The sequence below is a fragment of the Nothoprocta perdicaria genome, unplaced genomic scaffold, assembly GCF_003342845.1.
Source record: "Nothoprocta perdicaria isolate Ctin4 unplaced genomic scaffold, notPer1 scaffold_451, whole genome shotgun sequence".
NCBI classification, from domain to species: Eukaryota; Metazoa; Chordata; class Aves; order Tinamiformes; family Tinamidae; genus Nothoprocta; species Nothoprocta perdicaria.
The window spans coordinates 1,838-14,807 of NW_020455701.1; the positions used below are offsets into that span (position 1 = coordinate 1,838).

Genomic DNA, 12,970 nt, shown 5'->3' on the forward strand with positions numbered 1-12,970 from the left:
AGCCGCGGCCCTTCCGCTTCTTGGCCTTCTCCTTCAGCTTGTGGATGCTCTCTGCGGGAGGGCGGCGGTGAGCGGCGGCGGCGAGCGCCGCGGGCAGCCCCGCCGCCCGGTCCCGGTCCCGGCCCCGGTCCCGGTCCCGGCCCCGCTCTCACCGTCGCCATCCTCGTCCATGGCGAAGTCCTCGCCGCCCGCCTCATGTAGGTCCAGCACGTCCGCCATCTTGCCGCGCTCCTGCCCGCCGCCGCCGCCGCCGCCGCGCTGCACGCCGGGAAGAGACCCGGAAGCGCTGCCCCCGGGACCACGCTGGGCGCCGCCATGCTGGGGAGGGCGCGCGACGGAAGTGCGCGCTCGGCGCCATGTTGGTGAGGGCGGCGCTTCCCGTCCGGCCGCGGGCGCCATGCTGGGAAGGGAAGGGCGCGTTCCTCCCGCCCCTCGCGGGCCGTTCGCGCCGCGGGCGGCCCCTGCCCCGCGTCACTAAAACGAAGTTAGGTTTAGGGTCGTTTTCCAGGGAAAAGGGGCCCCCAGCCCTGCAGCCCCCCCAAGAGAGGGGGCAGTCGGGGACCCGCAGCTCTGCCAGCCTCAGCCCGGGGAGATGCAGCCCTCGCCACCGGCCCCGGCAGAGCCGGGAGGCCACGGAACAGCCTCCACACCCGCCAAGGATGACGTGAAAAAGCAGCAAAACAACCCGAAAGAGCCTCAAACGGTCCCAACGCTCCGTGTCCCTGCGGCGGGGCCCGTAAAGCACGTCCAGGAGGAGCAGAAACGCTGGAAGGAGCGGGGACAAACAGAAACGCTGGAAGGAAGCGGGGACAAACGGGGATGGCGGGAGGCGCCGGCGTCGGCCAGCCCCACGCACAGCCCTGGCACAGGGTCCGGGGACAAGGCAGCAGCATTTGCCACTGCAAATAAAAGGGAGAGAGAGCCACGGCTACCCCAAAATCTATTGCTTTATTGTATAAAAGTACACATACAAAACGCAAGGATGTACCGAAGGTTCTGGCACACGCGGAAGGCGGCGGGGACGGCCCGTGAGAAGCGATTTATCCGTTCGGCTGTGGCTTGAACCCGCCAGCACAAACAGGGAAGACRAGAGTCGGGATTTTGGGGAAAGCCGGGACGTTAACGCTGCTGCTGCCGCCGCCACGGGACAGACTGGAGCGCAATCCCCTCCGCCCGCTCCCTCGGGGTTCGGAAAGACAACCCTCCAAGAGTATAAAGACAGACATGTAATAAAGAAAAGAGGTTTAGAGCCTCGCTATTCTTTTATATTAATGCGCCCAGTGCCTGCCTGGATGTAACAGTGCTTTAGCCCCCAAAGAAGGGGGAAAACGGCGGCCCCTCCGCGTGCGGCGGCCGGCGGAGGCTGCGCTGGTTGGGCTCGTTCTGCAGCAGGCTCCGCAGCTACAACGTCCTGCGGGAGCCCGAGGGCGGGAGCAGCTGCTCATCCCACCCTTCCCACCTTTCCCAGAGCGGGAAGGTCCCTATAGCTCTCCTGCTCCCTAGGGCCGTGGCGTCACCACCTCCCGCGCGGGTCAGGAGACGGCAAAACGGCATGAATTTTGCCTCAACACAAACAAGGGTATATCGGGTTTTCACTGCACCTTCCCTCCTGCCAGGAGCGACTTACACACTTGGATTTTGACCGTGGAAACAACATGATCCTCCACGCTCCGTTCCGAGGCTGCTGGCAGCTGGATGGGCTCACGCAGCGCAGCTTTACAGAGACGGGCTTTGCTAAAACCATTAGGATCCGGACACCAGCGAGCCCTGCGAGGAGCAGCGCGTGCAGCCCGGGCTGTGTTGAGAGCCCAAACACGTAGGKCACAAACTCTGCTCGGCAGGAAGCCCTTGGCAGCTGCACCGTTAAGTGCTGCTACGTGCATTTAAGTAAGGGTGTTTTAACGAAGGAAAAGCCGGGATTCGTACAAACAGAGTGCCCAAAGGGAATTTTAGCTCCAAACTCCCTGCTGCACCCAGCTGGGGCAGGGAGACGGGGATGCACGAGGCTTCCTGAACAAGCACTGGGATTTCTTAGAGCAAGAACGCACCAGCCCTGGTCTGCYGATTGCTACAGCTCTAAAAGACCCCCTTCAACCTGCAAAATCCAAGTGGATTCCGAATTAGCCAAGAACTGGGCATCTCAAAACTCCGCTGGGTCACGGAAAACACAAATTTTTCCKTCTCGTGTTGCTAGAGAGATGAGAAATAGCTAGGAGGGATGACAAGCCCGGGTCCGTAACGCAGGGAAACAACTGCTCCCAGGCAAAGTGACTTGCAAACCTGGAGATGGGAGCGGAGCGGCAGCTGCTCCAGAAGGGAACTTTCTCAAGAGACTCTGTRTTTGCAAGCTCGGGCCATCAAATTAATCACTGCTTCACGTGATGTACTGGAACACAACATACAGGTGTGGCAGTGCTAACAGAAAGATGTTAGACTCTGCGTTATTTCAACAGCAGGTGATTAAACGCAAATACAAGGTCTAGATATTACCCACCTGTAAAAAAACAGAACAAAACAAAACTCCACACCATTTACAATCACATTTATRAACGCATTAAACATTAATACTGTTGTGTAAAAGGCTGCATATAAAAAAATATATAAAAACAAATAGGCTTGTTAGGACAAGAATACAAAACTAGAATACCTACAGATAATGYGGTTTTCTTGATCTTCATTTCAGAACAAGACTATTGCTTGAATATCCACGTGCCTCTAAGCTYGCACGTACTCTGTAAGAGGCTGCTTTGGAGAAAAAGAGGGGGTTGAGGGGCGGTTGTGCACGGAAAACTACCTGCGAGATTCCCAAAGGCTTTGTACCTCTTCCCAGAGCACAGTCATGGGGAAAACATGACATGAGAATGTGGAAGAACAAACCAAAACAGGAAAAAGAAAACAGAGGAGAAAGCTCAGAGCTGAATACGGCACTGAAAAAAGAAATCTGCCTTCAATTTATAGTCCCACTGTGACATAGTTGGCTCTTCTAGGCTATATATATTAGAGAAGTAGGAAGGGATACAAGAATTACCTTGAGCAAAGCCCTACTTCCTCGGGCTGTGAAYGTGAGCTACAGGAACACAAGCGTCAGGAAGGGGATTTTTAATCTAAACACCATATAGATTTAGCACTGATATGTATACAAAGAGCAGGGAGCTATTCATTTTTTTAAAAATAGTGCATATAGAGATTCTCAGCTGAGCAGTGTTTTGTCCCAACACTGTACTAGAAAGAACGGATGAAGCTCCAGAGCAGGGAGCCTTGAGCTCCAGGAGAGGCACCGCTCCGGCCCTCGTTCTCCCCCTCTACAATTTGAGGCTAGCCTATATAAACATTATTGCCTGGAGGCCCTGAACCCATAGCCCGTACCCTCATTTTGTAAAAAGCAAAGCAGAGGGGAAGCCGAGGCCTWTGTGAGCTCCTGCTGCTGGAGATGGAAGATCCTGTGTTCTGGTTCAAGGGATTAAACAYAGCTCTGGTGTTGAAGACCTGTGCGTACAAGGCTCTTGGTAGAGAGAGGCTGCAAACTGCCCCCATTATTGCTAGCTAGCCCTGCAAGTCTCCTCRAATCCTCCTTGAAAAGGCCAAGGCTGACCCTACATCTGCAAGCAACCCTGGGGAGAAGAGCAGATCCATCTCTCATTCCCTGCAAGATTCCCAAGCCGCCTCGTCCAGCCAGGCTAGCTGGGGAAGCCAAACAACTCCCAGGCTCCATTCCCAGGGGAGTAAGCTGGCCCCATGGCACCTCCAGCAGCTGAGAGCGCTGGCGACAGCGCTCGAGCACCTCTAGAGCTCCCTGGCCCGGGYGAGACACTAAGCACCCAAAGAGGATTGAGAAAGAGCACAGGAGGAGGCTCTGTCTGGTGCTGATCCCAGCTTTAAGTCTGACCAGTCCTAGTTTGAACCACCTTTCGTGTGCCCTGGAGTACTCCTCAATGCAGCTTGCCCTGAGGAGTTAAAAAGAACACATCTTGTTTAATTTTACTGTGCTGTCCAAGGAGTTTGGATCGAACTGCCTCTATGACAGAAGCAGAGTAGAAGAGCAGGTCTGCGCAACGTGCAGCAGCTCCAAAGCACAGAAGCTTCTCGAAGAGGTGCTGCCTTTCCACGTAACACTGCCAATTACACAGTACCCACATACAGTGCAGGTCTTTAGTGTTAATACTGAAAGGCTGCATTTTTTAAATGCACTCTTTAAAGTGACAGAAGGGATTCTCTACCAGATAGGAAGCGGGGGAGTAAATCTAGAAGGGAGCTTAAAAAAAAAAGTATAAAAATCTGTACAGGCATTAAAAAAAATCCTTTAAAATGTGCAAATGGGCCATAATTCTGGAAGAGGCATTGCATGCGCTAAGTGACACGGGGCGGGCGCCGTCGGCGTGGGGTGTTAGTGGGCCTGGGGGAAGGATGTGCACGCGTGCCTAGCAGTTGGAGTGCATGCTCCCCAGCTGGCCAGCTGCCAGCATGAGGATGTCTTTCTTCTCCTTATGGAAGCGCAGCTCCTTCCCCGCCAGGCGCGCCTCATCCAGCTCTCTCTCCGTGGAAGCCAGCTCTCGGGAAAGGGCCCCTGGGCTGTTCTGCTCCCGGTTCACCCAGTCCATGGCCATCTGGTTCCTGATGTCGTCGTCCAGAGCGCGGTGGGAGTAGTGAGCCAGCACCTCCTGGTGGCGAGGGACACGTGCAGGGAGCTCAGGGAAGGGCAGGCACGCGGGACACGCACCTGCTCGTGCCACATGCCACACGCTCGGTGGCATCCGGCTCCGGTGCCACAGGGGACAACCGCAGCGGCGCGGCCCGACTCACCTGCCGCGAGCACTGCCTCTCCCGCATGGCTTTGAGGCTGCCGTTCCAGTGCAGCAGCTGGAACACGGTCATCAGCTCCTGCAAGGGGGCAAGGGCGCTCAGACCGGGACGCGGGTGCCGCCGCAACCCGGGACGGCGCAGCGGGCACGGGCTCAGCGCACGTTTCGGACGCAGCCACGTGAGGATCAAGATGGGAGTTTCTTGTTTTCTAGTTTCCAGCTACCGGTACAAGGGCTGGCCGCCACCACTGGCCAAAATCCCCCCACCACAGGAGAGGGCTCCCTGCGGAGGGGACACGGATGCTGACGCTTCGTGTTGCCCCCGGGGCGTCACCACTCTGCCCGCAAGGCCCCTCCGTGGGGCAGCCTCAAAGCCAGCCCAGCAGTCAGAACGGGTGACAACCCTACACTCTGCAAGCGACCACTTTCCCCCACTCAGGGCCACACAAATCCTGCTTCAGAAGCTCAGTGACTAGTTAGGCTTTCCCACGTCCAAACACTGCCGAAGGAATATCCGTAACGGAGTCACCCTGTGTAAACAGGGCCATTAGTATAAACACTCGGGTCTTCCGCCCACTGACTATTTCCATTCAAGGGAAACAAGCCAGCAAGGAGGCAGCCTCAGAAGAGCTGCCTACAGCAGAGAACCCCAAATGGGGCTGCGTGACAGCCTCGAGGCGCCGGCTCTGCGAAGCAGCCGAGCTTTGCTGCAGCACCCCGAGCACTGCGCCGCGGTCCGTCCCTCCTCTTCGAAACTCCACGTCCTCAGCCATCACCTTGTGCAAGCAGTAATCTAGTCCGAGATCCTCAAGCTACTCGGAAGCTGAGGTTTAGCAGCAGCTGAGGAGGGAGCTCTGGGCTTGCCAAGCCGAGCACCGTGTGCCCTGAACTCTTACGTACCCGGCTGCCGTGGTCCCAGGTAAACACAAGGTGACCCAGAGGAGCAGCTTCTTCCCAAAAGCTGGAATGAAGCCCAGGAAAATCTCTGTTCTCAGTCCTCTGTTCTGCACTAGCTCCTTCTGCTCCAYTAACCCAAACTGTAAGAGCTGTAACAGTTTCCTATGGCAGTCTGTACTTCTCATTCCACRGATGTTTTGGCACAATGAGAGACGGACTGTGCGCGCTTCAATGGGACAGGAATACAGCTCAGCCCCTGCTGTGGTTTGAGGGCAGTAATTGAGGCTCCTCGTTCTGCAAGCATGATGTTTAAATGAAAGATCTTCAGCAGCTTTCCCAAGGAAAGTGGAGTCTTCCTCATCACATAGGGTCAGGGTRAAAAAAACCACAAACGACACAGCTCACTGGAGGTCCCAAGTCAGGAAAAGGGTGATAGTCTGGGACTGTCAATCCCCGCCCTCCTATATTTCTATTTCGAATGTAAAGCACTGTAGATACAGCTGAAAGAGCAACCCAAGCACCCCTTGCCCCATATAATTAATGAACTTGCAGTACCTGGAACTCCAGCATTGACTTGCCCTTGTTGGACTCCAGCATGAAGCGGAACGCGCCAATGCCCGTGTTGGGATTATCGGCTTCCTCTCGATTGCCCTGCGGGAGATTCCACACAAGAGCTGCGATTCCGGGGCCTCGGCTCCAGTGGGAGCCCCTCGGGCTCATGGAGCCTACGTTGTTTCTCCCCTCCAACCAGCTACCCCGTCGTGCAGTTTCCTGCCTCAAACTAAACCGTCCTGGCAACACAAGACTAGCTCAGCCTGCACCACTTGCTCCGTTCAGTCCCCGTTTCACGGGATAACAGGGTTTACGTCACTTTTGAAAGTGCCATTTGAAATGTTCTTTTTTCCTTGCAGCCCACTAAGGGAATTGCAAAGTTATGTAATGCTTTGGRTACGAAGAAGCGTTCAGGACCGTGTGGCAGAGGAATAAGAATTAGAGCAATAGTCAAAGTTGTAACACCCAGAAGTCACTGAAAAACCCRAAGATCCCCACTTATAAGAGAAAGCTGCTTTTCCCATGTTTTGAGCTTTCCCTCAGCCAACCCACYCCAACTGCAGCCACGCTGGCATTTCAAAGCCTTACGTTGAACGACGCCAGGGCCTCCGAGACGCTCTTCTCGATGAACTCATCCGTGATCCTCCGAGAGGGATGCTCGTTGAACACCGAGTTCATCAGCGCAATCTTCGCGGCGCTCCTTCGGGCTTCAGCTTTGGTTGGGCAGAACTGAGGAGACAGAGGCACCGTGAGGGCAAAAAGGAACGGGAGGACTGAGCTCAACCAGACCCGAGGCCCCAGACCCACCCCGGACACACAAAATCACGTTTAGGTGGCACTGTTGAGTGGTGCTGGAAGAGCTCCCAGACATCCTGAAGTCATTAGGAGCCAGTTTAAACCACAGCTATCCCAACCACGCCAAACACAGAAATTAACCAAGCCGCTGATCTCAGCACATAGTATCCGGACCGGGAAACGCCACCAATCAGATCGTCAACAACACTCGTTTGCTTAAAACCAAAACGTAACCAAGTTACTCTAAACACAGGGGCTGCTCTTCAGGACAGGCAGGCTGCTTAGCTGCCAGAAATGTTTCTTTTGGAAACTTCCTTCAAACCAAGACTAGAGGGTAACTGCCTAAAGCCGCAAGGGCAGAGGAATCGAAATGCGGTCCGGACCCTTTGTGATTTTTGGACCTTAATCTTTCGGGTGAGGTGTTTGGGTTGGACACTTTCCTTTTAACTGGAAAGGGACAGAAACCATTCATCAAACGCTACAATTTGATTTCTAGATTCTTTTGGAAGTCTGAGAGGACGCCCTGGGTCAGATCCAGGGCCCCTGCCCTGTTGTTCTGTTAATTCTACCAAGCTGTTCAAGCTTCATCCTGTAAATGTACCGAACGGCTYGATCCCGTGAAGGACAAGGAAGGATTAAAAACAGCCAGTGTAACACTTAGCAACCTTCCCTGATAGCATGGGTCTCATCTCAGCACTGTTAGGATCTAAATCAGTTGCTTGCAGGGAACACAGCACACACAAAAGGTAACATCCAGAGCCAGACTTTCCAGGACTGCAGCAGGGTGGAGCTTTATAGCCRTAATTAGGCACATTTATTAACCAGCTTGAAATCACAGCAGAGCCACATCCTTTCTCCTGCCTCAGTTCAGTGGAAAAATGTTTACTCTGCACCCCTACAGAAAGACCTCTGAGCACTCGTTCTGATGGGAAAAGGAACCGCAAGGGCAGCCAAGGGAGGCTGCCCCGGAGGAGCCGCCGTGGAACAAGCAATCCCACCTGGAAGCTGCCGAAGCAGCTCCCGCCCGGCAAGGTGACGTAGCAGACGTAGGGAGGGCTGTTGGACGGCACCATCTCGTACACCACGAGCGCTCCGTTCTTCAGGTCGGCTCCGCGCGACTGCTTCATCTGCCAGAACTCCTGCAGGGCTTCCACGACGTTCACTGCGGACACACGGACACAGCAGAGGTCAGGCGCGAAAAGAGAAGAACGGAATCGACATACGGCAGGCTGCTTTCCCTGCGGAGCAACCCCGAGGAGCAGCCACACAGCAATTAGCTGCTCCAAGCTCAGCTATGGCTGGCGTTAAGAACTGGCAGTTTCAGGGGAAGATGCTCAAGGTCAACCCACCCTGCAGGTGCCCAGGGTCACCCCACGCACGTTTCCCACGTCAGAAAGGGCATAAGGAGAACCAGCGAGTTACACAGCATCACACACAAAAGCTCCTTTCATTCCAACAAATCCAGGGAGAAGCAGTTAGATGAGAAGGAGTTAGACAGGTACTTGGAGAAAGAAAAGAGGGGGGTTCAAGGCATTTTTCTTCTCCAAGAGGGCACTCCACAGGYTTGCTCACCCGCCCTGCGTGCTCTCAGTACTGACATTCTTCTAACATTTAAGATTAGAAACAYATTGCAAAGACAGACAAATATATGGGCCAGAAAACCACTAAAATCAACCAACCAACCGGCCTGGCTGCTGCGGAAACCACCTGCCCTCACCCCAAACACCTGAAATGCAGCAGCGCCTCAGGCACAGCCAGGACCTCAAACRGCTGAAAATAGCAGGATGGAGTGGGAAAAAAGGAGGGACCCAAGGYGCGAGGCCAGCCCGCTCCTCTGCAGTTTGGGTGGGAGGATTTCGCTGCCGCAGCGTGACTGGAGAACAGTGCAGAGAGAATGGAAATAACTGATGGGAGACTCATGTCTGTGTCACCCGGAATGGGAAGATGTGTAACCAAACAGTGAGTCACATGAGAGAAAAAAAAAAAAAAAATCAGCATTGTTGTTTTTAGGCTGTTTTTCACCTCCCTAGGAAACCAGAGCCTAAAATATCAGCCTTCTTTGACTTGGGAAACTACAATCTTTTCAAGAAAAGTCATTTTTACTCAATTGTCCAGCTTTTCCAGAGTGCTGGATTTGCTGTACGTGGTGCACACGCACGTCCAGCTCCAACAGCCTTGGAGAACAGCGCTATCCCACACCACATGCAGCCTGTCAAAGCCAGAGCTTCCGCGGCAATCTGTTTGTAGCCCAAATCCAGGAGATTAAATTGTTCTTGTTTGGATAAGCACATAAGAACTGGAAATGCTGGCTGGACTAAGCCAGTTGTCCTGCAATTCCCTCAGCTTGAAGCACTGAATGTTCCAAGAAGGATTTTCTTTGAGTTGTTCTAAGTTTACCTGCTCTTTACTTTGTCAGGGTTTGGGCAAGAGAAAGGAATCTCACAGCATCTAGTGCTCCAAGTGCCATCAAAGTCTTTGCACGGTGAGGTGGACTGAGAACTGGCTGCATGGCAGAGCTCAGAGGGAGGTGATCAGCGGCACGGAGCCCATTTGGAGGCCTGTGGGCAGTGGTGTCCCCCGTGGTCAGTGCTCGGTCCAGCCCAGTTCATCATCTTATTCATCAGTGACCTGGATGAAGGGACCGAGCGGCCCCTCAGCAAGTTGGTACCAAACTGGGAGCAGTAGCTGACACCCCAGGGGGCTGCACTATCCTCTGGTCCCAACCACAGGGACCTGGTCAGTGTCTATAAACACCTCAAGGGAGGCAGCGAGAAGGATGGGGCAGCCTCGTTCCACAGGAACTTCAGGAAAAATTTCTTAACAGTGATGGTGACAGAGCCCCGAAACAGGCTGCCCAGAGAGGTTGTGGAGTCTCCTTCTCTGGAGATCTTCCAAACCCGCTTGGATGCAGCCTGTGCCCCGTGCTCTGGGTGACCCTGCGTGTGCAGGGGTTGGACTAGAGGATCTCTAGAGGCCCCTTCCAACCTTAAGGATTCTGTGAAATTTGTCCTAAGCTGCTGCTGTGCTGCAGAGTTGGACACGGGGCTGCGGGACACGCCTGCCCTTGACTCTCCTCCAACCCCTTCCATCGCTTTGAAGCAAGGCAACCTGCAAAACAGATCAGGGCAACTCCTTGCCAAGGCAAGGACATCTGTTAAAACGTCTCCACCTCGGCATTTGCTTGCTCTTTTTAAACAAAAAAAAAAAAGGCAAATATTAAAACAAAACCAAAAACCACCTTGGTCTTGCTTGTCCACACAGAACTGCAACGCTCCAGCTTGCAGGAAAACAGTTATCTTGAATTCACTGCCTCTTATGCGTTTCCCTTATGCGAAGGGAAGCTTCACGTCCGCAGCCCCTTGCTCAGCTCAGCTTTTTGCTCCCGTTTCAGTCATGTCTTTTTGAGGCCCTTGCTAACAAAGCAGTCACTTTGGGTTATTTTCAAGTGTAGTTTCTTTCATTAAACACACAACACAGGGGTGTCTTTTTGCTGAATGCCGACAAAAGGCCACACAAACATACCAGGGGTCCCTGCCAGGACTACAGGGCGTCGATAGAGGCACCAGCTTTGTCCCCCGGGARGCAGATTTCCCCACTGACAGCAGATATCACGCACAAAATCCCCAAAAGGGGCYTTGGGGACAACGCTCGATTCAAGAACGGCCTCAGGGGCCACTTGGCACCRCAGACTCTGCAGCACCGACCACACACCGGCAGCTGCAGAGAAAACCGAGCCGCATCAGGCGGCGCAAATTCTCACGACAAACTCAATTACCCCGGAAAAAAACAGCRAAATTAGAGCTGAGCCTAATTAAGTCCACGGAGGTGGTGTGAAGAGGGGGTTAACAAGGGAACACACAYGCACAGGGCTGCTTTGCGGGCCAGGACAAGGCTCCTTCTGTGCTCCACACTGGCCGTTTGTAAAGGCGGCTGCTCCGTGAGCAGCTGCTGCAATAGGTCAGGCAGCCGAGGAGCAGCTCAAAGAGGCTTTTTGGCAGCCTGCGACCCCGGCTGCCACACGGGAGACAGTTGAAGGAGACGAGCGCGCAAAATSTCTCACGGAAACTCTACAAGCCCTCGAGAACAACGTGCTTTTGTAAGGGCCTGCGGTGCTGAAGAGCGGCCGCTCCGCAGGGTGCCGAGCTCCGGGACACGCAACGCCTAATTTGCCATTTGTTCTAGAGCAACGATTTGCAAGTTTGAGGGAGCATGGCTTAAAAGAAAAAATCTGCCTATTCACCCACTTCCCTCGGAGAGGCCGGAGATGCCAAGTTTGCCTTCCCCTTGTGGGAGGCACCCTGAGTCCTGTCACACCACGTAGGGGTTCCTAGAAAACAGGGGCACTCGAAGACCCTTTTTGTGGAATACGGAGCGTGAGAAGCAACCCGGACGTGGGGCAAAGCCGGGTGCGGGGAGAAGGCCGGCAGGGGGGTTGACAGCAAGAGGTGCCGGACAAGATTCCTATCTCCGTGCCCTCCACAGGGCCTCATTTAACGGGACGCCTGGTGTATTTTAATGGCCGCAAGCGGAGCAGGTCGCTGGTTAAAGCTCTCGCCCTGCACCTCCCTTCTGTGCGTTTGCCCTGACGAGGGCCGGCGGCAGCAAYCACAAGTGTCGATCTAGAAATGAGCCCGTCCGCACGGAGAGACCTCCGACTTCCACAGCGCCGCGGGCCCCGCTCGGGACTGCTCTTACCGGGGGTTAAGCAGCCTCTCCTCGGATTTGCCGCTCGGAGAGAGGGGCGAAGAGCCGGCTGGAGCCAGGGACACGAAGCAGGGCCCACTCTGACCCCAGCCCCGCCTGCCCGTTGCTCCGGGGCCGGCGCGGGGGCAGCGCACACGACCCACGTGCTACACGGCGGTTCCCAGGGCGCTGATCCGCGGCCGAGGCGGCGCAGGCTGCGCTCACGGTCCCTCCGTCACCGTTCCACGGCGCTCAGCCAGGGCTCCTGCACCGCGGCCCGAAACCGGGAACTGAAGAGTCACAAAGTGGCTCCTTTTGGGCGGGAGAGGATTCTTTCCATCGCAGTGCCAGTAAAATACACATTTTAACCTTTTCTTGCACCTCTGKGCCTTTTTTCCCTCCTCAGAGGAGGAGCTGGAAGGTACAAATAGCCCACGGCCACAGGATGGACTCGGCTCTGCCCTACGAGCCCAGGCCGCCCGGCCAAGCCCGCGGCCGGACACTCTGCCCTTGCCCTACCTGGCCTTCTCTCCAGGCCTACGCTTGCAAGCGCAAACAAACAAAACCAAACGTCCAACCAGTTATATGGAAAGCATAGATAGTTTGAAAATACAAATCTGCATTTAGTAGTTTTGTTTGGTTGGGTTTTTTTTTTTTTTTTTTTTTTTTTTTGCATTAGGAGTTTTTAGCTTTCCAAGAAAAGCAGAGTCATTAACGTTCTCAACTCGACCCCCCAAACCACCGGGTGCCTTAGCAGGGGAAGCAGCTCCAGGGAAACCGCAGCCCCSAGGGCCGCCTCCCTCCCGGCCCTATCGGCCCCACGGGACGGTGACCTGGGGTGTCCCGGCCACCCCCCACAGACCCCCTGGAGCAGCCTGGGCCAAACGGGCRCCCGGGGACGGGGCTCGTCTGCCCGCTGCGGCCACAGAGCCCCCAGGGCCCTTCCTGGCTCCCGCTCGCACCCAAAACGGTGCTCGAAGACCCGYGGGGGCAGGACCCGCGCTCGGCTCTGCCCTGGGCCGAGGTGGAAACGACCACGGGCACCCGGGGGTGGCCTCGTGCTGGGGGGTGAAGGGACAGGGGGAACCCCAGGGAGGGGACAAGGGGGGAGCCCCCCGGGAATGGCCATGGGTGTTGGGGGGGACACAGAGGGAAACGGGATAACAAGGGTTAGGGGGCAGCAGTGGGGACAAGGACAGGGGACAGGGAGGGGAACCAGGGGAACCCCCGGGGAGCGGGCAAGG

At 55.3% G+C, this 12,970-nt stretch overlaps 2 protein-coding genes across 2 annotated transcripts in view; both read right to left on the bottom strand.

Moving 5' to 3' along the window:
• RBM8A (RNA binding motif protein 8A) overlaps positions 1–219 on the bottom strand; it is a 1,746-nt gene extending 1,527 nt beyond the window's left edge. The window contains exons 1-2 of the mRNA XM_026046667.1: positions 153–219; positions 1–51 (exon numbers count right to left, since the gene is read on the bottom strand). The exon at positions 1–51 is cut by the window's left edge and continues 3 nt beyond it. Coding sequence (XP_025902452.1) covers positions 1–51; positions 153–219 — 118 coding nt within the window. The remainder of the gene's footprint in view (positions 52–152) is intronic.
• A 1,580-nt stretch (positions 220–1,799) lies between these two features.
• Positions 1,800–8,643, bottom strand: LIX1L (limb and CNS expressed 1 like). The gene is made up of 6 exons (XM_026046665.1): positions 8,638–8,643; positions 8,042–8,335; positions 6,837–6,977; positions 6,252–6,347; positions 4,801–4,878; positions 1,800–4,658 (listed from the first exon to the last, which is right to left on the bottom strand). Exons 1-6 carry the CDS (start codon positions 8,641–8,643, stop codon positions 4,419–4,421), a joined length of 855 nt encoding a protein of 284 aa, XP_025902450.1. The 3' UTR covers positions 1,800–4,418.
• Positions 8,644–12,970: the final 4,327 nt, after the last annotated feature.